This window comes from Lagenorhynchus albirostris, chromosome 6 (genome assembly GCF_949774975.1).
Source record: "Lagenorhynchus albirostris chromosome 6, mLagAlb1.1, whole genome shotgun sequence".
In the NCBI taxonomy this organism is placed as follows: Eukaryota; Metazoa; Chordata; class Mammalia; order Artiodactyla; family Delphinidae; genus Lagenorhynchus; species Lagenorhynchus albirostris.
The window spans coordinates 33,702,526-33,722,221 of record NC_083100.1 but is presented as its reverse complement, the minus strand read 5'-3'; the positions used below and the strand labels follow the sequence as shown (position 1 = coordinate 33,722,221).

General features: G+C 42.7%; 1 protein-coding gene across 1 annotated transcript in view; it reads left to right on the top strand.

Moving 5' to 3' along the window:
- Positions 1 to 15,282, top strand: part of CDK15 (cyclin dependent kinase 15) — an 88,760-nt gene extending 73,478 nt beyond the window's left edge. Inside the window, exons 12-14 of the mRNA XM_060152316.1 lie at positions 1,156 to 1,295; positions 11,881 to 12,022; positions 14,430 to 15,282. Coding sequence (XP_060008299.1) covers positions 1,156 to 1,295; positions 11,881 to 11,990 — 250 coding nt within the window. The 3' untranslated portion in view covers positions 11,991 to 12,022; positions 14,430 to 15,282. The remainder of the gene's footprint in view (positions 1 to 1,155; positions 1,296 to 11,880; positions 12,023 to 14,429) is intronic.
- The last annotated feature ends 4,414 nt before the right edge of the window (positions 15,283 to 19,696 follow it).

Genomic DNA, 19,696 nt, shown 5'->3' with positions numbered 1-19,696 from the left:
TCAGTTCGGCAGGTAACTGTCTCTCTGGATCAGCACAGTTTTCTGTCTTGTGCTTTCCACTTGTAAACCTGTCTGTGGGCTCTAGAGATGGGTGTACTTAAATGATTGGCACTAGATTAGCAAAGACTTTCAGCCACTGTAAGTAAATAGGAAGCATGGAAGACCCACAGGGCCTGCAGGGTCAGACCCTTGCCACCCTCCCCAGCTTCATATCAGGCCCCTCTCCTCTTTGTCCCAGGCCAGCAAACTGGCCTTTCTTCCTTTCTTTAAAATAACTCTTCTCCCTCCCACTCTGGAGGTCTGCAACACCTGCCCCTCCCCTGCCCCAGGTCTTCAGCTCTCAGCTCAAATGCTACTTCCTCAGGAAAGTTCTCCCTGACCACCTCCCAAGTCTGGACCTTTTTCTTCCCAATTGTGCTTATGCATTAGTATGACCATTTGATTAGTGTCTGACTCCTCTGCGAGATTAAGCTGCCAGAAGACAGCTTCCCTGCATCTCCCAGATCCAACCGCCTACATAGTAGTTGCTCAGCTAATGGATTTGCTCAACTCCAAATTTATAATTCAACATAAGGTCAACTTGAGGATTTGTCCTTACTGTAATTTGGGTACTTAATTATCTTTCTTGCCTATGCTCTATCTCAGGGGAAACCAATAGAGCTTCTTAGAGACAAACCCTAGGAGCTGAGCTTCAGAAACACTGTAAATAAGGGTTTTTTCCACTCAAGTTTCACCCTCCAGAGTCTCCTCTTTCCCTCTTCCCCTCCTAGGATTCTGTGCTTGCCACCCTTGGAACATATTTCCATCTGGGCTTTTCTGCTTGCTAGAGGCCGCTGTGTCCCTCAAAGAAGAATCCTTAATTATATATTTCTGTTTCTATTACTACAATTCCAGGTCCTTTATGTACACCTGGTACCAAGAGCCACGGTGGAGGGGGCGGGGGTGGGGGCTGAATGGTGGCAATGCTGAAAATTTCCCTTAATCTTAGTAACAGGACAGGTAAGAGTTTCAACTTGCCATCAACTTTACTAGTCCCAGAAAAATTCTATTTGAAACTCTTCTAGCCATCTCCTTTTCTTTGCTTTTCTTCTTTCCCCCTTGATTTTTCAGAAGTGAGGCCTCTGGAGAAACTCTTTTTCTCTCTCACTTTTCCAGGTTAGACAGGGCTCCGGAAGCTGAAGACCTGGCCTCCCAAATGCTGAAAGGCTTTCCAAGAGACCGTGTCTCCGCCCAGGAAGCACTGGTTCACAATTATTTCAGGGCCCTGCCTGCTCAGCTGCACCAACTTCCTGATGGTGAGCAAGGGAGTGTGTGTGTGTGTGTGTGTGTGTGTGTGTGTGTGTGTGTTTAGTGTATTCATGTACACATATAAGTCTCGGTGTCTAAGTATTTTCTCAGTGCACTGGAGAATTACAGAATTTGCAACCAGAAGTGAGCTTAGAGCTGGGAGAAGCGAGATGGGTTCAAATCTTGCCTGAGGTTTTTTTTTGCGATTTTCTAAAACTCAGAAGTTGAGGGTTGAGGTGACACAGATCTCCTTGTAATGATCCAAACATTTCCCATATACTCACTTACTCTTAGAAACTGGATGAGATGAAAGTTGCCTCTGAGTTTGCTTTCACTAGCATCTGCCAGGAGAAGCAAAACCAAAGTTTCTCACAACTCCCTTTTCTCTTTCAGCAGAGTAAGATGATAGGTGACATGGATATATCAGGAGAGGAGAGCTGGGCCTGTCTTGATTGGTAATCTGATGCTGCCCAAGGAAGTACGGGGTGGGGCATGGGGAGAGGGGAGCGTCCTCCCAGGCTGGACGCTCACGGGAAGCACAAGTTAACCTGAAATCAGCTTTGCTGCCTGGGCATGAAGTCATCCTCCAAACCTGAAAACTTCTGAGAGATCATGTGGCTGGAGCACTCCTCATGTTTCTCAGAAGGTGGCCAGGAAAGGCTGTGCAGAAGTTGTGGGCAGGGCAGTCATGGCCCCTGCTGTTTGTGGGGCACTATCCTTAGGTGGAGTTTCTTTGAAAACATCCAGCATTCAACGGAAAACAGTTTTTAGAAGTCCTGAGCCAGAGAGAAGAAAGCTAATAAGGAAGGTCTAGGGGCTCAGACTGGGGGGAGGGTCCTGGGCTGGGGGGTGTGATGGGGCGAGGATGGGCGTGGGGTGGGGAGCTACTGTTCGGTAGGCTTAGGCATGTGGTCTGGCCAAAGTCTCCAGGGTTTGCAAACGCAGCTCCACTGTAACTGGGACATTGTCCTGCATCAGCCCAAACCTCTTAGTTTGGGATTTCTTGAGGTATTTTATTATTAAAGTGAGTCATTTAGGATCTCCAAAAATAACCATAATCATACAACTGGGGTTAATGTCTTGCTTAATCCTGTAAGAAGAGTCGGTCATCAGTATTTATTAAGTTGCCATCAAGTGTCAAGAACATATTAAGTACTATAAAACTTGAGGGAAAAAAGAGGCTTGTCCTTGACCTCAAGGATCCTATGAAGTGGGAGGAAAAGAGGGTGAGGAAGAGGAAACAGGACACCCTCATACACATATTAGCACAAATCATATCTAAACAGCTAAAGCCTGTGCATAATCAGCTGCAGATGTTCAGAGAATATGTGTGCGCTAAAGGCAATTCTTTGGAGGAACTAGAATAACTCAAGTAAGATGGATGAGACTGGAGGTGACTCTGGAGTAGAATTTGGAAGGAGGGGAGGGACGTGGCTTGGCATATGGGTAGAATAAAGGACATTCCACCAGACCTACAATTCTTACGCCCTTCCTGGTACCTCACCCCAAGCTTTAGCCCCATCCGCTCCCCCACTCCCATCTCAATCCCCTCTTCCCAGTCTGAACCCCTAGATCCCCCCTTCTTAGCTTTCTCCTCTTGGGCTTGGGGCTTCCAGCTACCACTTCACGCAGGTATACACACTGGGGGTGTACACACACACACACATTCACGCTCCCTCTCTCCATTTAAAGAAACTTCTCCCATGGGCCCTCCTCCAGGATTTATTATTCTGTGTACTGAGAACCACTGGGGATCTTCAAAGTTTTCTGGGCACCAGCTTTTCCTTGATGAAGAGTAATTAGGAGAAAATCACTGTGCAAACCGATGTGTTGTTAGAAACCTGGGTTTTGATTCATCCTGGTCATCTGAAGCAAAGCCACCAACACAGGGACTCTGGTGTGTGTGTGTGTGTGTGTGTGTGTGTGTGTGCGTGTGTGTGCGTGCACATGCAGGTGTAGGAGAGGGACCAATCTGTATTCCTTCTCTGTTCACCCAGCCACAGAGCCCAAATCTACTTTGACACTTTTAGAAAAATGAAAAGATGGAATCTTGCAGGAGCCTGCCTGTGCTGTCGCGGAGACAAGGAGTGCTCACAGCAGGAGGGAAGTTGACTTTTCTTTATACATATAGGGGTTTTTCCATGCAGAGTTTAAATTATGCCTGATAAAAGGAGTTTCGTGGATGTTTCAGTTCTTTCAAATTCTCCTGGCTTCCTCCCAATTAAATGAGGTTTGTCAAAGCCACAGGGCTCTGCTGCTGTTGCCTCGGCCGACAAGCACTTCCTGCAGCGACATCTCGAATCCCCGAGGGAGAAGATGAAAGGGCCAGCGCCAACAGACAGGGGAAGGGGGGCAGATCAGGGTGTGTGTGTGTGTGTGTGTGTGTGTGTGCGCGTGGGGGGGGGTGCAGAAATAGGTTTAGAGACAGATCGACAGATAGGACGTGGACAAGAAGACAGGGAAAGCAAAGGTACCAGGAAAATTGGAAAGAAAAATAGAGTAAGAGAGAGCAGCCACTGGGGCCAGTTCGTGCACCTTGAGAACACTGGCCCTCACCAAGGGCACGTCTTCTAAGGGTGCACTCCCTTGGCCGGGCAGTGCCAGCCTACTTTTTCATTGTCCATGGCAATGAGCCTTTATGAAGAGCCTCCTTTGCAGACAGGAAGAACCGGCCGGTTATCACAGTTCCCAACCCTCAGGGACACAGTCTACATCCAAGGGGTGGGCTGCCCCAGGCATAAGAACTGTGCAAAAATAAGACATGCTCTTGTGAGTGGTGTGTAAAGAGAGCTTCCCTGCCATAATTATGCAAGAAATTTTGCTCTCTGGTGGCAGTATGGAATCACTTACAGGGTTATATTTGTATTATTTTATTATTCTGGTTTTATTCCGGTTGCAGGATAACAAAGTTGTCACTTTAAAATATATTCTGTTTCCCCTTTGATCTGGGAGATTCCAGCTCTTATTGTCTGCCCTCTGACGAGGACAATTTAAGCATGAAACCTGAGGCTGGGAACCGTGTGAAGAGTGGAAAGACAGCCTAAATCCCAGCGGAAGCAGGGCACAGAAGTTCCCCACAAAATGCAAGGGTTGCTCTCATCCATCCATGTCTGTTTTCAGGAAGCCGAGAGGTCCCAAAGAACACTGTCCCTAATTTGTGGCAGTAAGCTTATGGCCAGAGGAAATCGGGGGGTCACTTGCCACGAAAATCCAGGAATTCTGGGCTTAGTTCCCTTTCGGAGCACATTCTTAAGTGGAGAAGCATGAATACTAGAATGGCAAGCATGTGGGAATTTCTGCCAAGCGCTGACATTTTCCCTTATTGACTTTTGAACACCTGAAGAAACATTAGTTGAAGGAGAAATAATTGGTAGTCTCTCTCAAAACACACCCAACAGCAAGCTAATTGCTTTTGCAGATGGCCTGGGAGACACTCTACCCACTCAAGTCATCTGCTTACGGCCACACTTGTGGTCCTCATGGCTGAGCCAGCAGTGCAGGACATCAGCTGGGGCAGCTAGGACCTAAAATTAGGCCCTTGGCAACTCTCTAATCTTAGCTGCAGGTTCAGCTTCTTCCTTTAATTCCCTTTGCCCTCAGCATGAACTTGGGCTCTGGGAAAGGAACGGCTGCTTAACGACTTGAGAGTGAGGGGAGTAGAAAATCATTAAGCTGCCCCTTCTAGAAACTGGCTCCACTCCGTTCTTGCAAGGAGCCTTCCAAATGTTACCCTTGGAAAGTTAAGACTGATTTTGGAACCTAGCCATTTTGAACCACAGACACTGATCCACAAAAGTATTTTTTATCTCGGGCAGTAAATGCCACGTGATTTAAGAGTCTGGTCCTTAAGCCATGGTCCTTGATCCTCAGGACATCAAAGGCTGTCTCTCTCTGTGAGTTGGTCCCATTTTGCTTTCTAAATCCCAGACGTGAGTCTCTCCCATTCCTTCCTGGTCTAAATCCCCCTTCTCCTTTAAAACAGGTTTCAGCATCTTAAAACAAAAAAAACAAAACAAAACAAAAAACCCCTACAACTTAAAAGCTTGCAATTGATTTTGTAATTTTGTAAAAATACTTTACCAGAGTCCTTCTTGTCATCATATACTTTGGTACCTACAGGGATGGAAGAAGGCATGGCACTTACCTCTACCCTTCGTCGCATCACCCTAGTAGTTCTTCAGCAGGCCTGATTCATATTGCTCCATTAAAATCTGAGTAATTTTTTTTTTTTTCCTTCCGGTACGCGGACCTCTCACGGCCGTGGCCCCTCCCGTTGCGGAGCACAGGCTCCGGACGCGCAGGCTCAGCGGCCATGGCTCACGGGCCCAGCCGCTGTGCGGCATGCGGGACCCTCCCAGACCAGGGCACGAACCCGCGTCCCCCGCATCAGCAGGCTGACTCTCAACCACTGCGCCACCAGGGAAGCCCGAAATCTGAGTAATTTTTTGTTTTGCTCCAATAAAAGAAGTTCAGGACTTCTTTTAATAATATCTCTTTAATATATTTGAAGATCCCTTGATATCACTTTCTAAAGCTCACTTCTCTAGTCTGACTTCCTTTGACCTCCACCAAACATACCCAGTATAGATTGTTTATTTTACCTTTTAACTGTTTTGCTTCATTATTCTATTCTGAACCGATTCCAATTATTCTACTTATCTCTGAGACTATGGACCCACCCTAGACTCAGGTTTCTAACATACTGGGAGAGTTATTTTCCAGTTCATTCATGGACGATTTACTGAGGGTCTATTAGATATGAGATTGAGGGATACAAAAATGAATTAGTTATGGACTCTGTCCTCCAAGAGCTTACAGTCCTTAAGGAAATGAAACAAGTATATAAACGGCCGTAGACCAAGTGTGAAGTGCTCTGACAATTCAAAGGAGGTGAGATTAAACTCCAGCTGTAGGGGTCCAGGATGGCTTTGTGAGTGGGTCTTGAAAGGTGACAGGGTCTGGATGGTTGGGGAGGAAGGATATCCAGGGAGAGGAATGTCATCCTCCTCTGAATGCCATCTACTATTATCTGAAGGTATCTTCTCTTTAATAAGTACAATCCTGACTCATATTCCATCCTAGGTCTTAGTCCTCGTCATTGTATGCCTTCTTGCAGCAATTTAAACATTCTTTAACATGTACCAGCAAAGCTTAGTTTAGCTCTTTGTGTGCTAATGATTTCAAATCTACTCTGTTTATTGCTTTTATTGTCTAGTCTATTCAAAGTTTAACCAGAATATTTTGTCATTCCACAGGCCAGGTTTCGGAGGTTGGGTTTCGTAGGGAAGAGGGAAGGGAGATTCCGAGCCAGGTCTCTCAATCCTATTCTGCTTCTAGGAGTTTATAACCTAACTCAGACCACTCTGTCTACCTTTTTTTTTTTTTTTTCTACATCTTTATTGGAGTATAATTGCTTTACAATGGTGTGTTAGTTTCTGCTTTATAACAAAGTGAATCAGTTATACATATACATATGTTCCCATATCTCTTCCCTCTTGCGTCTCCCTCCCTCCCACCCTCCCTATCCCACCCCTCCAGGCGTTCACAAAGCACTGAGCTGATCTCCCTGTGCTATGCGGCTGCTTCCCACTAGGTATCTGCCTTACGTTTGGTAGTGTATATATGTCCATGCCACGCTCTCACTTTGTCACAGCTTACCCTTCCCCCTCCCCATATCCTCAAGTCCATTCTCTAGTAGGTCTGTGTCTTTATTCCTGTCTTACCCCTAGGTTCTTCATGACATTTTTTTTTTCTTAGATTCCATATATATGTGTTAGCATACGGTATTTGTCTTTCTCTTTCTGACTTACTTCACTCTGTATGACAGACTCTAGGTCTATCCACCTCATTACAAATAGCTCAATTTCATTTCTTTTTATGGTGGAGTAATATATACAGTGGAATATTACTCAGTCTGTCTACCTTTTAAATCCTCCATGAATCAGTACTTAAGAAGCAAGTTAGGAAGTGTCCTCCATAACACACTTCTTTACCTTCTGTGCTCAGTGTTGTCCTCTACCCACTCTAATACATTAGAATACAAGATGTTGGGTTGAGACATGGCTTAAGATGTTGCGTAGAGTTAACATTGGTAGGAAAAGTCTGGGTAAACCAAGTCCCTCAGCTCTACCAACTGCTTAAGTTGGTTAAATTTGTTAGCATCATGGACTGAAAGAATCTCCAAATAAAGATAAATGCTTCAGGAAAGAGTTAGAGACCCTTTGACAAGAAAAGGATCTTGGGACTCATTATTCCATGTCTTCGTTATATAGATGAGTCCCTAACACCCAGAGAAGAGGAATAGCGGCTGCCGTTTATTGGGCATCTATGTGTTTTACATAAATTCTCATTCAATCTAGATACTAACTCTCAAATCTGGAGTTATTATCCTCATATTACATATTAGAAAACTGGGGCTGAGGGAGGCTAATTGCTCAAAGTCATACAGCTAGTAAGTGGTAGAGGCAATATTTGACTGTAAAGCAGACTCCCAAGCCACTGTCTTCCACTTCTCATCACTGCTTGCTAAAGATCACAAGGAAACTTAGTACTGTAACACAACCAGGATTAGAACCAAGATCTTGACTCCCAGCCCTGCGACATTTCCACTCTCTCGTCGTGCTCTATGTTTATTTTAAAGCCTTCCCAGGAAATATGTCACATGTTCCCAGGTAACATGTTCAAGATCTCACAATTAAGAGGGCTCAATTTTATGTTTAATAAAGACTCAAGCCCCTGACCTCTTCCTTAATCCTTAATGTCATCTGGTCTTAGTTTGTTCTTTCTTTTTCTTTTTTTTTTTTGTTTTTTTTTTTGTTTGTAACACAGTCACCCTTGGGTTTTAAGATTTCTTAATCAGTGCTCGTTATTGTTTTTCCCTTACTATTACTTATTCAGTTTTGTAAGAAAAATATCAGGATCCAGTGGAAAATTGGGTAAAGGCACAAAATAGCAATTTACACAAAGGAAATGAAAAAAACATACCAACACATGGGATAAATAGGCAGTCTAACTAGTGATTAAATAAATACAAATAACTGTTAAAGTAGTTATTTTTTTCCCTCAACTTAATGACTCCTAACTCCCAGTGCTGGGAAGATTGTGGTAAAATGATTCTCTGCAGATGGTGGTGTAAGTTGGGGCAACCTTTGCAAAGCATTTTGCCATACCTATAAGGAGCCATAAAAATGCTAACAACATTCAACCCTATACTTTGGTTCCTGGAAATTATCCAAAGGAACAATCGAACAGAAAAGAAAGAAAAAAAAAACCAAACCCTAGATGCATAGAAATGTTCATTGTGGTGTTGTCTATAATTTTTTCTAATTCAAAAAGATAAAAGAAACTCTAAATATTCAACACAAGAGAACTGATTGGATAAATATTGTTATATTGACCCAGCATACAGTACTATGTAACCATTTAAGATGATAATTCACAGGAGTGTGGGGTAGTATGGAAATGTTTACCTTATGACACAAGCTAAAAGAAAGGATACAAAATTGCATATTACAATGCACCTGTGAAAACGTATTATGCATATCAACAAAACTGGAAAGTAGAGTACAAAAGTAAAAATGCTCTTCTAGTTGAGGGGAATTGTGGGTAATTTTTTTCCTTTTTTCAAAGTTTTCTTTCATGTTGATGTTATATTGCCTTTATTGTTTAAAGGAATAAAGTAAGACAAATGGTACAGGGAGTTCAAGCTCTGGATTGAGAGTTTAAAAACTTGAGTTTTCTTCTTTTTTCCCCCAGCATCACATGCATTATTGGCCCTCATAAACCTCAATTTCTCAATCTGCACAATGGGTTAACACTAGTTTCCTGCACCCCAGATTGACAGAATATTTATTTTATAAAGCTTTTAACTCACTGATTTCAAGGGTTCACATAAATGCCCTCCTGGGAGAATGAGAGGAGGGAGGGAGAGGAAAAGATAAATAGGCACTAATTAATTTTAAACGGAAAGATCATCTGCTTTAATCGGAAATGCATGTGTGCTGTGCCCCTAGTCAGAGTTTTAAGTGCACTCCATGTTAGTTAGCAACTTCAATTTAAAGTACTGTGTGATCCTTTGGGCTTTGAAGATATGAAGCCTATATACATACACATGAGCTAAAATTACCGCTCAGTCACGGAGGCTGTGTGCACTATGAATAATTAAATGCACTAAGCAACTCCAGCTGATGGATTGATGATGTGCAAGAGTAGCACGAAAACCACGTGACAAGGAAAATTACAAGACATTTTGAAATGATGGTTTAATTTCCAAGCTTTCTTTTCAACTTGTGCTTTCTCTTTCGGTCATTACAGGCAAGTAGAAGAGATTTGATTGTCTTGTTTCCTGTGAAAGGTTATTTAGCTCCTCAATGCCATTAAGTCACTTTCTGCACTCCAGTGCACTGAGACTTCAGCAGGTTATCAGCCCAGGAAGAGTAAATGGAGACACCAGGATCGGATTTCTAAAGGAAGGAAAGTTAAAGCAAAGTTTGAAAGCGGTGACAGCCAACAGCCAGGAGCTTAGGAACTCAATTAGACTGAAAGACAACTATCTCATTATCTCATTCCGAAATGATCTAAATACATAAGAATCTCAAAGTTTTAAATAAACTTGTCCTACTGACTGTCTAGATGACTGAATTTCCCTTCTCAAAAAGTTTTTAAACACCCACTTTTGTATTTATTTATTCTAAGCGCAAAGCAGCTGCAATAATTATGCTGTCAGATTCAGAAAGCTAATGAGGAGTCAGCAAATGGAGGGTTTTGCATTTGTGAGATGCTGCAGGAGAACCACTCGGCTGCTTTTTTCCTTCTTTCTTTTTTTTCCTCTTGTTTTCTTTTTCTTTTTCTGTGAGTTGGGAAGGAGAGTCGGGCAGTCCATGGCCAAATTGAAATCCCTTTGATTAACTGGTTGCTTTCCCAGCACTGTTCTGCCACATGTTTCTCTCTCTCTCTCTCTCTCTTTCTCTCTCTCTCTCTCTCTCTCTCTCTCTCTCTCTCTCTCTCACACACACACACACACACACACACACACATCCTCCTCCCACCCCCACCCCCGTCTCTCTTTCTCTTCCTCTCTCTCTCTCCCTCTCTCCCTCTCTCTGTCTTTGTCTCTTTCTCTCCCTCCCTCTCTCACTCTTTTTTGCTCTCTCCCTCTCTCTCTCCGTCTCCCCCCGCCCCCCGCCTCCCTCATCGCTATTGAGGAACTATTGCTTTTGAGGGACATCTTCATGCCACTGTCCCCAAGGTAAGAGGACACTTCTTCCTGAGAGACGTTCCCAGAATGGTTTGGACTTGAGTCGATTTGAGAGTAATCTGCAAAGTTTAATATGCACGGTTTGTTTGAACTGTTTGACTGTTTACACTATGACCCGAGCCAAAAGAAAGTAGACTACAAAATTGCGCGTTATAATGTACCTGGGAAAATACATTATGCATATCAACAAGACTTGAGGTCTCCCCTTTCCAGTCTAGCAAATATGTAACTCCAAACCGAAGGAGTCAGGGCCACAGCTTACCCAAGGTAGCCAAGACAGAGTCAGCATTGCAGGTTTATTTCTTCCCTTTGGGTGTGAATAGCTTCCAGCAAACAATATTATTATGGCATTTTATGCTTTCGGTGCACCAAAGCTGGAGCTTCTCTTTTTTGTGAAACTGTGTGGTATTTACAGCAACCCAGTTTGTGCAGCTTGTGAGCCTTGGAAAAGCAGTGCCCAAGTGGAAGGATGTCCTGAGCAGGTTTTGTGGATGTGCTTTGGTGACGATGTGGCTGTTGCCCCGGATGTTTTTCTCGGATGGTATCTGTGCTAATGCTTGTAACAATGGCTACTGGTTATTAAAGATATATGGTGTATCAGAGCAACTCAAGACGTTTGGCACGTATTATCTTCTCTAAGCTGAGAGCAATCTGCCCGCAAGTTTTCTTATCCCCATTTTGCAGATGAGCCCCTTAAAATGTTAACTTTTAGAGGACGTGGCCCATAAGTTTAGCATAGTAAAGCACCCAGGGACAACACACGTTTAACAAACACAGGCATTTATAAAAATGCAAACTGTCAGCATTCTGTGAGTCTGAGGGCATAGGTAATATACACATATTTCAAAAACATTTTTTAATCTACAAAAGTTGCACCTTAGAGTCTATTTAAATGGATTGCCAAATGTATCTAATGTAACAGAAATTTGAAACTTTCCAAAACATTATGTAGCCCAGCGCCATGCTCACTGCCTGTCATCACCGGGACTCGCGTCCAGACTCCTTGGCTTGATTTTGGCCCTTGTTGTTAGTGTGTGTGTGGCTTCCAGTTCTGCTCCTGTTTGGACCACCTTCCGCACCAAGGTGCCTTCACCCAAGTGTTCATTTGGTAAATGTGCATTGAAGTGAATTGAACTGAAGTGAATTGAATAGGAGGCACCTGACAGCTATTCAGTAACGTGAGTTATCCATGAGTCAGTATAAATTATTGATGTATGAGTCTGGCTTACATTTTGATGTCTCTTCGGGTGACAGATATTACAACAGACATAAAAAAATACACCGTGAAAGATCCCAGGAGATAATATGTTGGTGCTTTTCTCTTTTCTTCCCTACAGTGGAGTCTCTATTTACAGTTTCAGGAGTGAGGCTAAAGCCAGAAATGTGTGACCTGTTGGCCTCCTACCGGAAAGGTCACCACCTAGCCGGGTTTAGCAAGTGCTGGTGAAAAGAAAGGGCAAGATCACCAAGATTTTCCAGGTAAGTGGTTACAACTGTGTGGCTCCTTATGGATGGAATTGAAAATCAACCACTGTCCAGTGAGGACCTGGTTCATGGGTTCAGAGCACCTCTGTCCTGGGCCCGGCTCTTCATTCCCACTCTGGGCACAGAGGCCTAGGCCTCACAGGCTGTGAAAGGAGGATGGCAGTGTGCATCAGCTCCCACTGCCAGGGGACTGATAGGACTCCTGAGACAACCCTTACACGTCACTGTAAGGCCTTGAGCTGACACATTGGAATACAGGACTCCACTGACATGTTAAATTCCCTTAACTACGTAGTTCTCGCTGTCAGCTGATAGGACAAAATCAGAGGTCAGGATGACCAACTGTCCCCACTTGCTTGAGACCAAGGGGTGTCCCGGGATGTGGGATGTTTGGTGCCAAAGTTGACACAGTCCCGGGTAAACCAGGACGGTTGGTCACCATAGTACTGCAAATTACCCCAGCCTGCCCCCAGGTGCCAGAGCAGACCTGGTTCAGTCCAGCGCCACCCAGGAGGTGGTTTTGGAGGCCTATGAGTGCCCAGTCATCACTGCTACAGGCTTCTTAGGCTACACCTTTTTGCACCATTGCTTACAGGGAGTCCTCTCCAGGCTGAGCTCTGGGAACCATGAGGACCCGATAGGGAGGGAGGACCCATCCACAAATGTCACAGACTCAGCTGCTCTCAGCAGTCTCCTCCATGAGCCCAGGGCAACCCAGCCTTCCAAGGTAATCTTGAAGAGGAAGGGGCGCTGTAGAGGACTTCCCCAAAGCTACCATATCCTAAAGAGTTCTGCTGGTAGGCACAGAAAGCCAGGTGGGACAACTCCAAAAGCCACCATAGTATAGACATCCCTAGATCTTACAAGAGCACTCATCCTGGGCCTTCCATGGTGGGTAGAGGGGACAGCAATCTAGATAGAGGAATCAAGGTGAGACCCAGGCACACAGCCAGCCAGTCAGCCCTGTAAGCGACCCTGGCTATATCCCAGACCACAGTCATTAACCTACGATTTGGCCACGCATCTGGCAACCACAGCTTGCCGTGCTTCCTAGCAGAACTTTTGGGGCCTAGATGGTAATGACTGGCGTACTCCCTGCACCACCCCTGCCCCGGCGTCATTCACATGGCAGGATTCAGCTGTTTGCCAGTTTCTCTGTTAAAGGCATATACGCATCAAGAACGTCTGCCTTTTGGATCTTCTGAGATCACTGTATTTAGAAATTTGGAAAGATCAGGGAAGTTTAGAATGATAGCTCTTCGTCAGAGCATTTTATGAAATACTGAAGTTTATATTTTGACGATATAAAATTGGAATTACAATGGGCCATACAATCATAACATGGTATTTCCCAAGTAAAATATTTTCTAGAGCAGAAATTTTGCTGTGTAATTATGCCATTTTAAACCCACCAGTTATGAGAACAGGGTATACTTTAGGATTTGCCCTTCATAAAATTATCAAAGACATTGATGGAAGTGGTCTCAGATGGTGGTGCCCCGTAAGACATAACAATTATTTCTATTGTTATTTTGTTTTACGAAAGCCGCCAGGAGGTAGGGAGCTTACCCTGCCTCTCTGAACTACAGTCAGTTTCCGCAAAGAATCATTCATTACCTGCAGATGTAAATTGGTCACAATAGAAAATCAATTAAAAGGAGCGTGACAGACGTGGCGTCTGTGCCAGCTGTTGAGGAAGGGAGGGGGCAGGCGGGATGTGCACTGGAGTAATCCCGATGTCCCTGGGCCCTTGGTACTAATGTAAGGCGATAAAACCCACAGGAGATGAACCACAACAGGGAGAAGCTGGAGCAATTAAACTGCTTATTGAACGGCTTGGGATCAGCAAAATCTGGGAGTGCTGGAGTCAGGGACTAAAAGTGGTAATCACATGGACACTTGGGGCCTGTAAATCTTTTCCACTAAATTGAATTTATGTTAAAATATTCACTTTTCAGGAGATTCAAAATGTAAATTGGGATATTAGGACTTATAACTAGCAGCAATGCCTGAAAATTAAGACTCTTAAAAGATCCTCAGAATGTCAGTTTCAGGTAGGAAAAACTGTATGCTAATGTCTACGATAGAGAAATGGAACTAAAATGTACTGGGTATATACCATGTGCCAGGCACTTTACACATATTATTTCAAAGCTTGGTGTGTTTTGAATAGTTAGGGTGTGGTGAGGTATAACGATAATTTGTGCATTTGGAGATAGATTTTGATTACCAGGGGTAAGATGCTGGCTCTGTTAAAATTTATTATCACCTTTTCTATCTATCTATCCATCTGTATTTATATATAATTCCATCAATAACTTTGCAATAATATTTAACAGGATTCCTTACTCAATCTGTTATTCATGATTCTGATTTTTTTTTATTCTTCATTCACTTCCAGGACTACCTGTATTACTGTTTCCGTTTTAATTTGCTTCCACTTACTAAGAAGCTTCAAATCTAACTCCACACTGGACCAAGGGTTTTATACCATCACCTGTGATGTGGAATATTTTAAATATGATGTCCAAGGCAACAGTGCATAATACTTGAGGAAAAAGCAATGAAAGGTTATTGCTGCTGTCATTTGCCTAGAACTTAACAGTGATTGGCTCAAAAATTAGACATAGATTGAAATCATCTGAGAAGAGAACTTCTGAATAATTTCATTCATTTCGTTATTTGATAGAGTGATCCTTGGGCCAGAAGGCGAACAGGACAGAAGGGAGACAACAATTGAAAGACTTTGGAGACAGAGCTGGTGCTTGCAGAGGCCTGTCACTCCTGTGGTCACTTACAATTTCCCGCAACAAAAGGACTTCTGTGGCAAGGAGAGGATTAGTCTAAAGTTTAGAAAAGTCTACAGGGAAGGTGGTTTCTTGGGTAAAGTTGTCAACGAAAGGAGTCTTGCTTAAGACTCTTTGTTATGATTTCCTAGGGGGCGCTTCTTCCTTCACTAACTGGATTGTCAAAACACATTACCACCCCATCCCAGCCAGATTTTGGGAGTTTGGATTGAGCTGCTGGTTAGAATTAAATTTCAGGCTGTCTCCTTCTACTGAATCCTAATTGTCTGTGATGACAGCAAAAGTGATGAGTAATCTCAGCTCTGACTTGATGGCAGAGATACTGAATAGATAGATAAGAGCAAAGAGTTCCAAAGTTGTAATTCAAGTCCTGTTGCACCATGAGATACACATGCTTGTGTGCACACACATAAGCCTCAAATAAAATGAGAGATCTGTCTCGGCTAACATGTGTTTCATTTTCTACAATGGGTCCTTCTAAAAGAAGCTGGGGAAACTCAAATTACTTCATCTGGGGATGATCTACTCAGGAAATGTAGTAGCCTAGAAACCAGAGACCGCTATATAGCCTTTAGAAGAACAAGGAGGAACTAATTAAGAGAGAATTTAAAAATAGTACCTATGCACTCAGAGTCTGAGATGGAAGGAGGAAAAATGTACACAGATGGTCCAAAGAAATCTACCTTACTGAGTATTTGATTTTAGTAAGGCATTTGACAAAGCCTGTCCAGATACACCTGAAAGATGAAACTGTGTGGGCTGGATGGTGAGGCAGATCTATGTGTTCAAAGAACAGTGGCCTGACTGGAGAAAGGCCAGCAGTGGTGTGGTACAACTTTCAGCCCTAAGTCCTATTCTGGTCAAATGTTTTTATTATTAATCACTTGAATAAAGCTGGAGAAGGCACACAGTTTATTCGTATAACTCATTAAAGTAAGTACTGTTATTACTCACTTATTACTTCCACTTTACAAAAGAGGAAACTGAGGCTCAGAGAAGTTAACTAACTCCTTTGTGGTAGGACAGCAGAGGTAAGGTACACACCTGAGGTCTGGCAGTCTCCAATGTCTATGATCTTTCCAGTAATCACATACCTATCAAATCTGTAGAATACACAACTCTTGAAGAGGCAGCTGACATCTAGCATTGGATCATGATTCAGAAGCCTGAGATCTTGCTAAAAGCTAATGTGTAGCATTACACACCTATTAGAATGGTCAAATTCCAGAACACTGACAGCACCAAATGCTGCCAGGGATGTGGAGCAACAGGAACTCTCATTGTTGGTGGAAGTGCAAAAGGGTACAGCCACTTTAGAAGACCGCTTGGCAGTCTCTTACAAAACTAAGCATACTCTTACCATAGATCCAGCAATCATGCTCCTTTGTATTTACCCAAAGGAGCTGAAAAGTTATGTCTACACAAAAACCTACACACAGATGTTAATAGCAGCTTTATTCATAATCGCCAAAACTTTAAAACAACCAAGGTGTCCTTTTGTAGATAAGTGGATAAACAGACTGTGGTACATCCAGACAATAGAATATTATTCAACAGTAAAAAGAAATGGAGCGATCAAGCCATGAAAAGACGTGGAGGAACCCTAAATGAATATTACTAAGTGAAAGAAGCCAATCTGAAAGTCACATACTACATCATTACAACTATTTGACATTCTGGAAAAGGCAAAACTATAGAGACAGTAAAAAGATCGTGGTTGCTAGGGGAGGGAGGGAATGTTGAATAGATGGTGCACAGAGGATTTTCAGGACAGGGTAACTATGTATGATACTCTAATGGTGGATACAGATATACGCCATTCATCAAAAATTTGTCCAAACCCATGGAATATACAACACCAAGAATGAATCCTAATGTAAAACGGACTTTGGATGATAATGATGAGTCAATGTGGGTTCATACAGTGTAACAAACGTAGCACTCTGTGGAGGGCGTTGGTAATGGGGCAGGCTGTGCATGTGGGGGGGAGGGGTGTATGGGAGCTCTCTGTACCTTCTGCTGAATATTGCTGTGAACCTAAAATTGCTCTGAGGGCTTCCCTGGTGGCGCAGTGGTTGAGAGTCCGCCTGCCAATGCAGGGGACGCGGGTTCGTGCCCCGGTCCGGGAAGATCCCACATGCCGCGGAGCGGCTGGGCCCGTGAGCCATGGCCGCTGAGCCTGCGCGTCCGGAGCCTGTGCTCTGCAACGGGAGAGGCCACAGCAGTGAGAGGCCCGCGTACCACAAAAAAAAAAAAAAAAAAAAAAATTGCTCTGAAAAATAAAGTCTATTAAAACCAAACCAAAAGAAAAAAACCCAGAAAATAAAAAAAGCTGATGAGCAACAGCCAATACATTCCTATCAAATTTCATCTGGTTTAATTTCTTACACTTTAGGCTTAAAATGTCAACAAGTTAAGTAAGGCTTAGTGGAAGTTGGCACTTTTAACTATAATATGAATTAATAGTATGTCTGGCTGCCCACAAAAGATAATGCTAATACTTGTGGTTGATATAAATGAAGGAATAAGAGGGTGTCCCAGAGAAGGGAATTAGTCAGATCACATCTAAATTATTGTTAAATTTCACTCTACCCATCACACTTTAAAAGAAACATCATATTGAAGTAAATATTTATTGTGCATCTATTAGTTTACAGATTTAATCCTGTTTAATCCTCTTAACAAGTAAGAGGTAGGTGTAATTATTCCCCGCCTTGCAGAGAAGAACACAGAACTTAATTTAAGCATCTAGGATTTGATGCTCAGACTCTGTCCCCAAAGTCTGGGCTGCACGCTCCAAGGACGGCTGCTAAGAGAACAGAGGGTACAGAGACCAGGGCACAAGAAGGAATACTCCAAAAAGGGAAAACCCAGGGGCAGAGAAATTCCCTTCAAGGAATTGAGGGTTCTCATGGAGCAAAGGGGCTGGCTCTCTGCTGGGTGGCTGTGGAGCCGGGACAAATACGTACATTGAAAGCTCAGAGATGGTATTTTTGATACAGCAGGAAGAGTTCTCCAAAAATTTCGCCTGTCCACCAATGAAATGAGCTCCCACAGCAGTAGTGGACTTCCTTTTTGCCCCCAAAGAGATAGAAAGCTGTAGGAGGGATTCCCATATTGGAAATTAGAATAGCTGACCCCTAAGTTCCCATCTAATTCAAAGATGTCTAATAAGGGCTTTTGAAGAGCTGTGGAGTGACTATACTTGGAATTATAATTAAGATCCTATTGTTGTAAGAACAGGTAGGCTCGTTTTGGGGTTTTTTTAAAGGATTTTTTAAAAAGTAAAAATTGACAAAATTATTCTCTTTAATTATAATGGAAGATAAATCATGCTTGTGTTTCCTTCTTTTTCTCCTTTAATGAATGGATTTGCCTATTCAAAAGCTTAATAAAAATTATGTATGAAACACCAAAACATTATTCTAATCTTTGTTTCTTCCTTGATTCTATCAAAGGAGCATTCCTGTTTGTGCATATTTTTTTCCTCCCATGTTTTTGTTGATTCCTTTGTATAGGCATATACCTGACTTTAAAAAACATGAGTTATTTTTGTTCAATTAGATGTATTAGTTATTTAATAATGCTTACTTTTTCAGTCACTAGTGCTACTCACCTAGTATTTCTGTCTCCCAGACTCCATAATTGGATGACACTTCCTGGCTCTCTGGTGGAGGAATAGGGCTGTATGATTAGCGCTAGCCAGTGAATTGTGAGTGGAAGTGATATGTATCACTTCTGAATCAAGCATTTATTTGATTGCCAGTGCAACACACTCCAGATCTCTCTTCATTTTTCCCTCTGTTACAGTGACCAGCAGCATTCAAGACGGTCCCAGAATGAAAGGATGTAGAATGGAGTCCCCAGATGATGTATAATGAATATATAGTGAGAAAGAGAAATAAAACTTTGTTTTAATCCATTAATATTTGGAGATTATTTGTTACTGCAGTGTAACCTAGCCTATCCTGACTATTCTAGGTCACATAAAACATGTTGGTCACCGTCCAACACGGAAGTTACTACCTACATGTGACTATTTATATTTAAATTTAATCAAGATCAAATTTAGTTCCTCAGTCACACTAACCACATTTCAAGGCCTCCATAGCCACATGTGGCTAGTGGCTACCATAATGCACAATGCAGATATAGAACATTTCCATTATTGCAGAAAGTTTTGCTGAACAGTGCTGACATAGAGTGGTAGGATTTTTATGAGAATTGGTAACGTTGTCTTCTAACATTTCTTGATACTTTAAGTGCACATCCAATACCACCTTGGAGTTATTCTCAAAAATTTTTGCCTTTTTATAATGAAATCTCTAGGAACATCCAATGGAAGTTACTTTCTGGAGGAAAATGAATCACTCTGAGCAGTTACAGTTCTTAGAACCAAAGTGCTCAGACTTTCCTGAAGGTTACACTGACTGACACCTTTTTGTTATTCTCAATGCCTTTCATAAATGAATTCCCAGAACAGTTTTATTTTAGTCCATCCTCTCTGAATCTATTCACATTTTCTACTTCTAACTCCTCTGCATCCCTAAGTAGGTTAATAGGCACCTGGTATAAGATCTGAGGTGCTGGGTAATGAATTCATCCAAGTTTATTGGTATTCTTGTAAACAATTGTTTCTTTTGTAAGAACTGTCATTGGATATTGCAAGAAAAATCTTGCGGGAGCCCAGAACTGAACCAAGATATAAAATAATCTTTCCCATCTATTCATTAATTTAGTCCACAAACATCTGCAGTAGAAATATAAAAAACGTTCCCCCAAGGATCCTGTAGTCAGCTGGGGCATTAGGTGGAAATAAATACAAGATCCAATGACATTTCAGTCCTCCCTGTCATAGAGG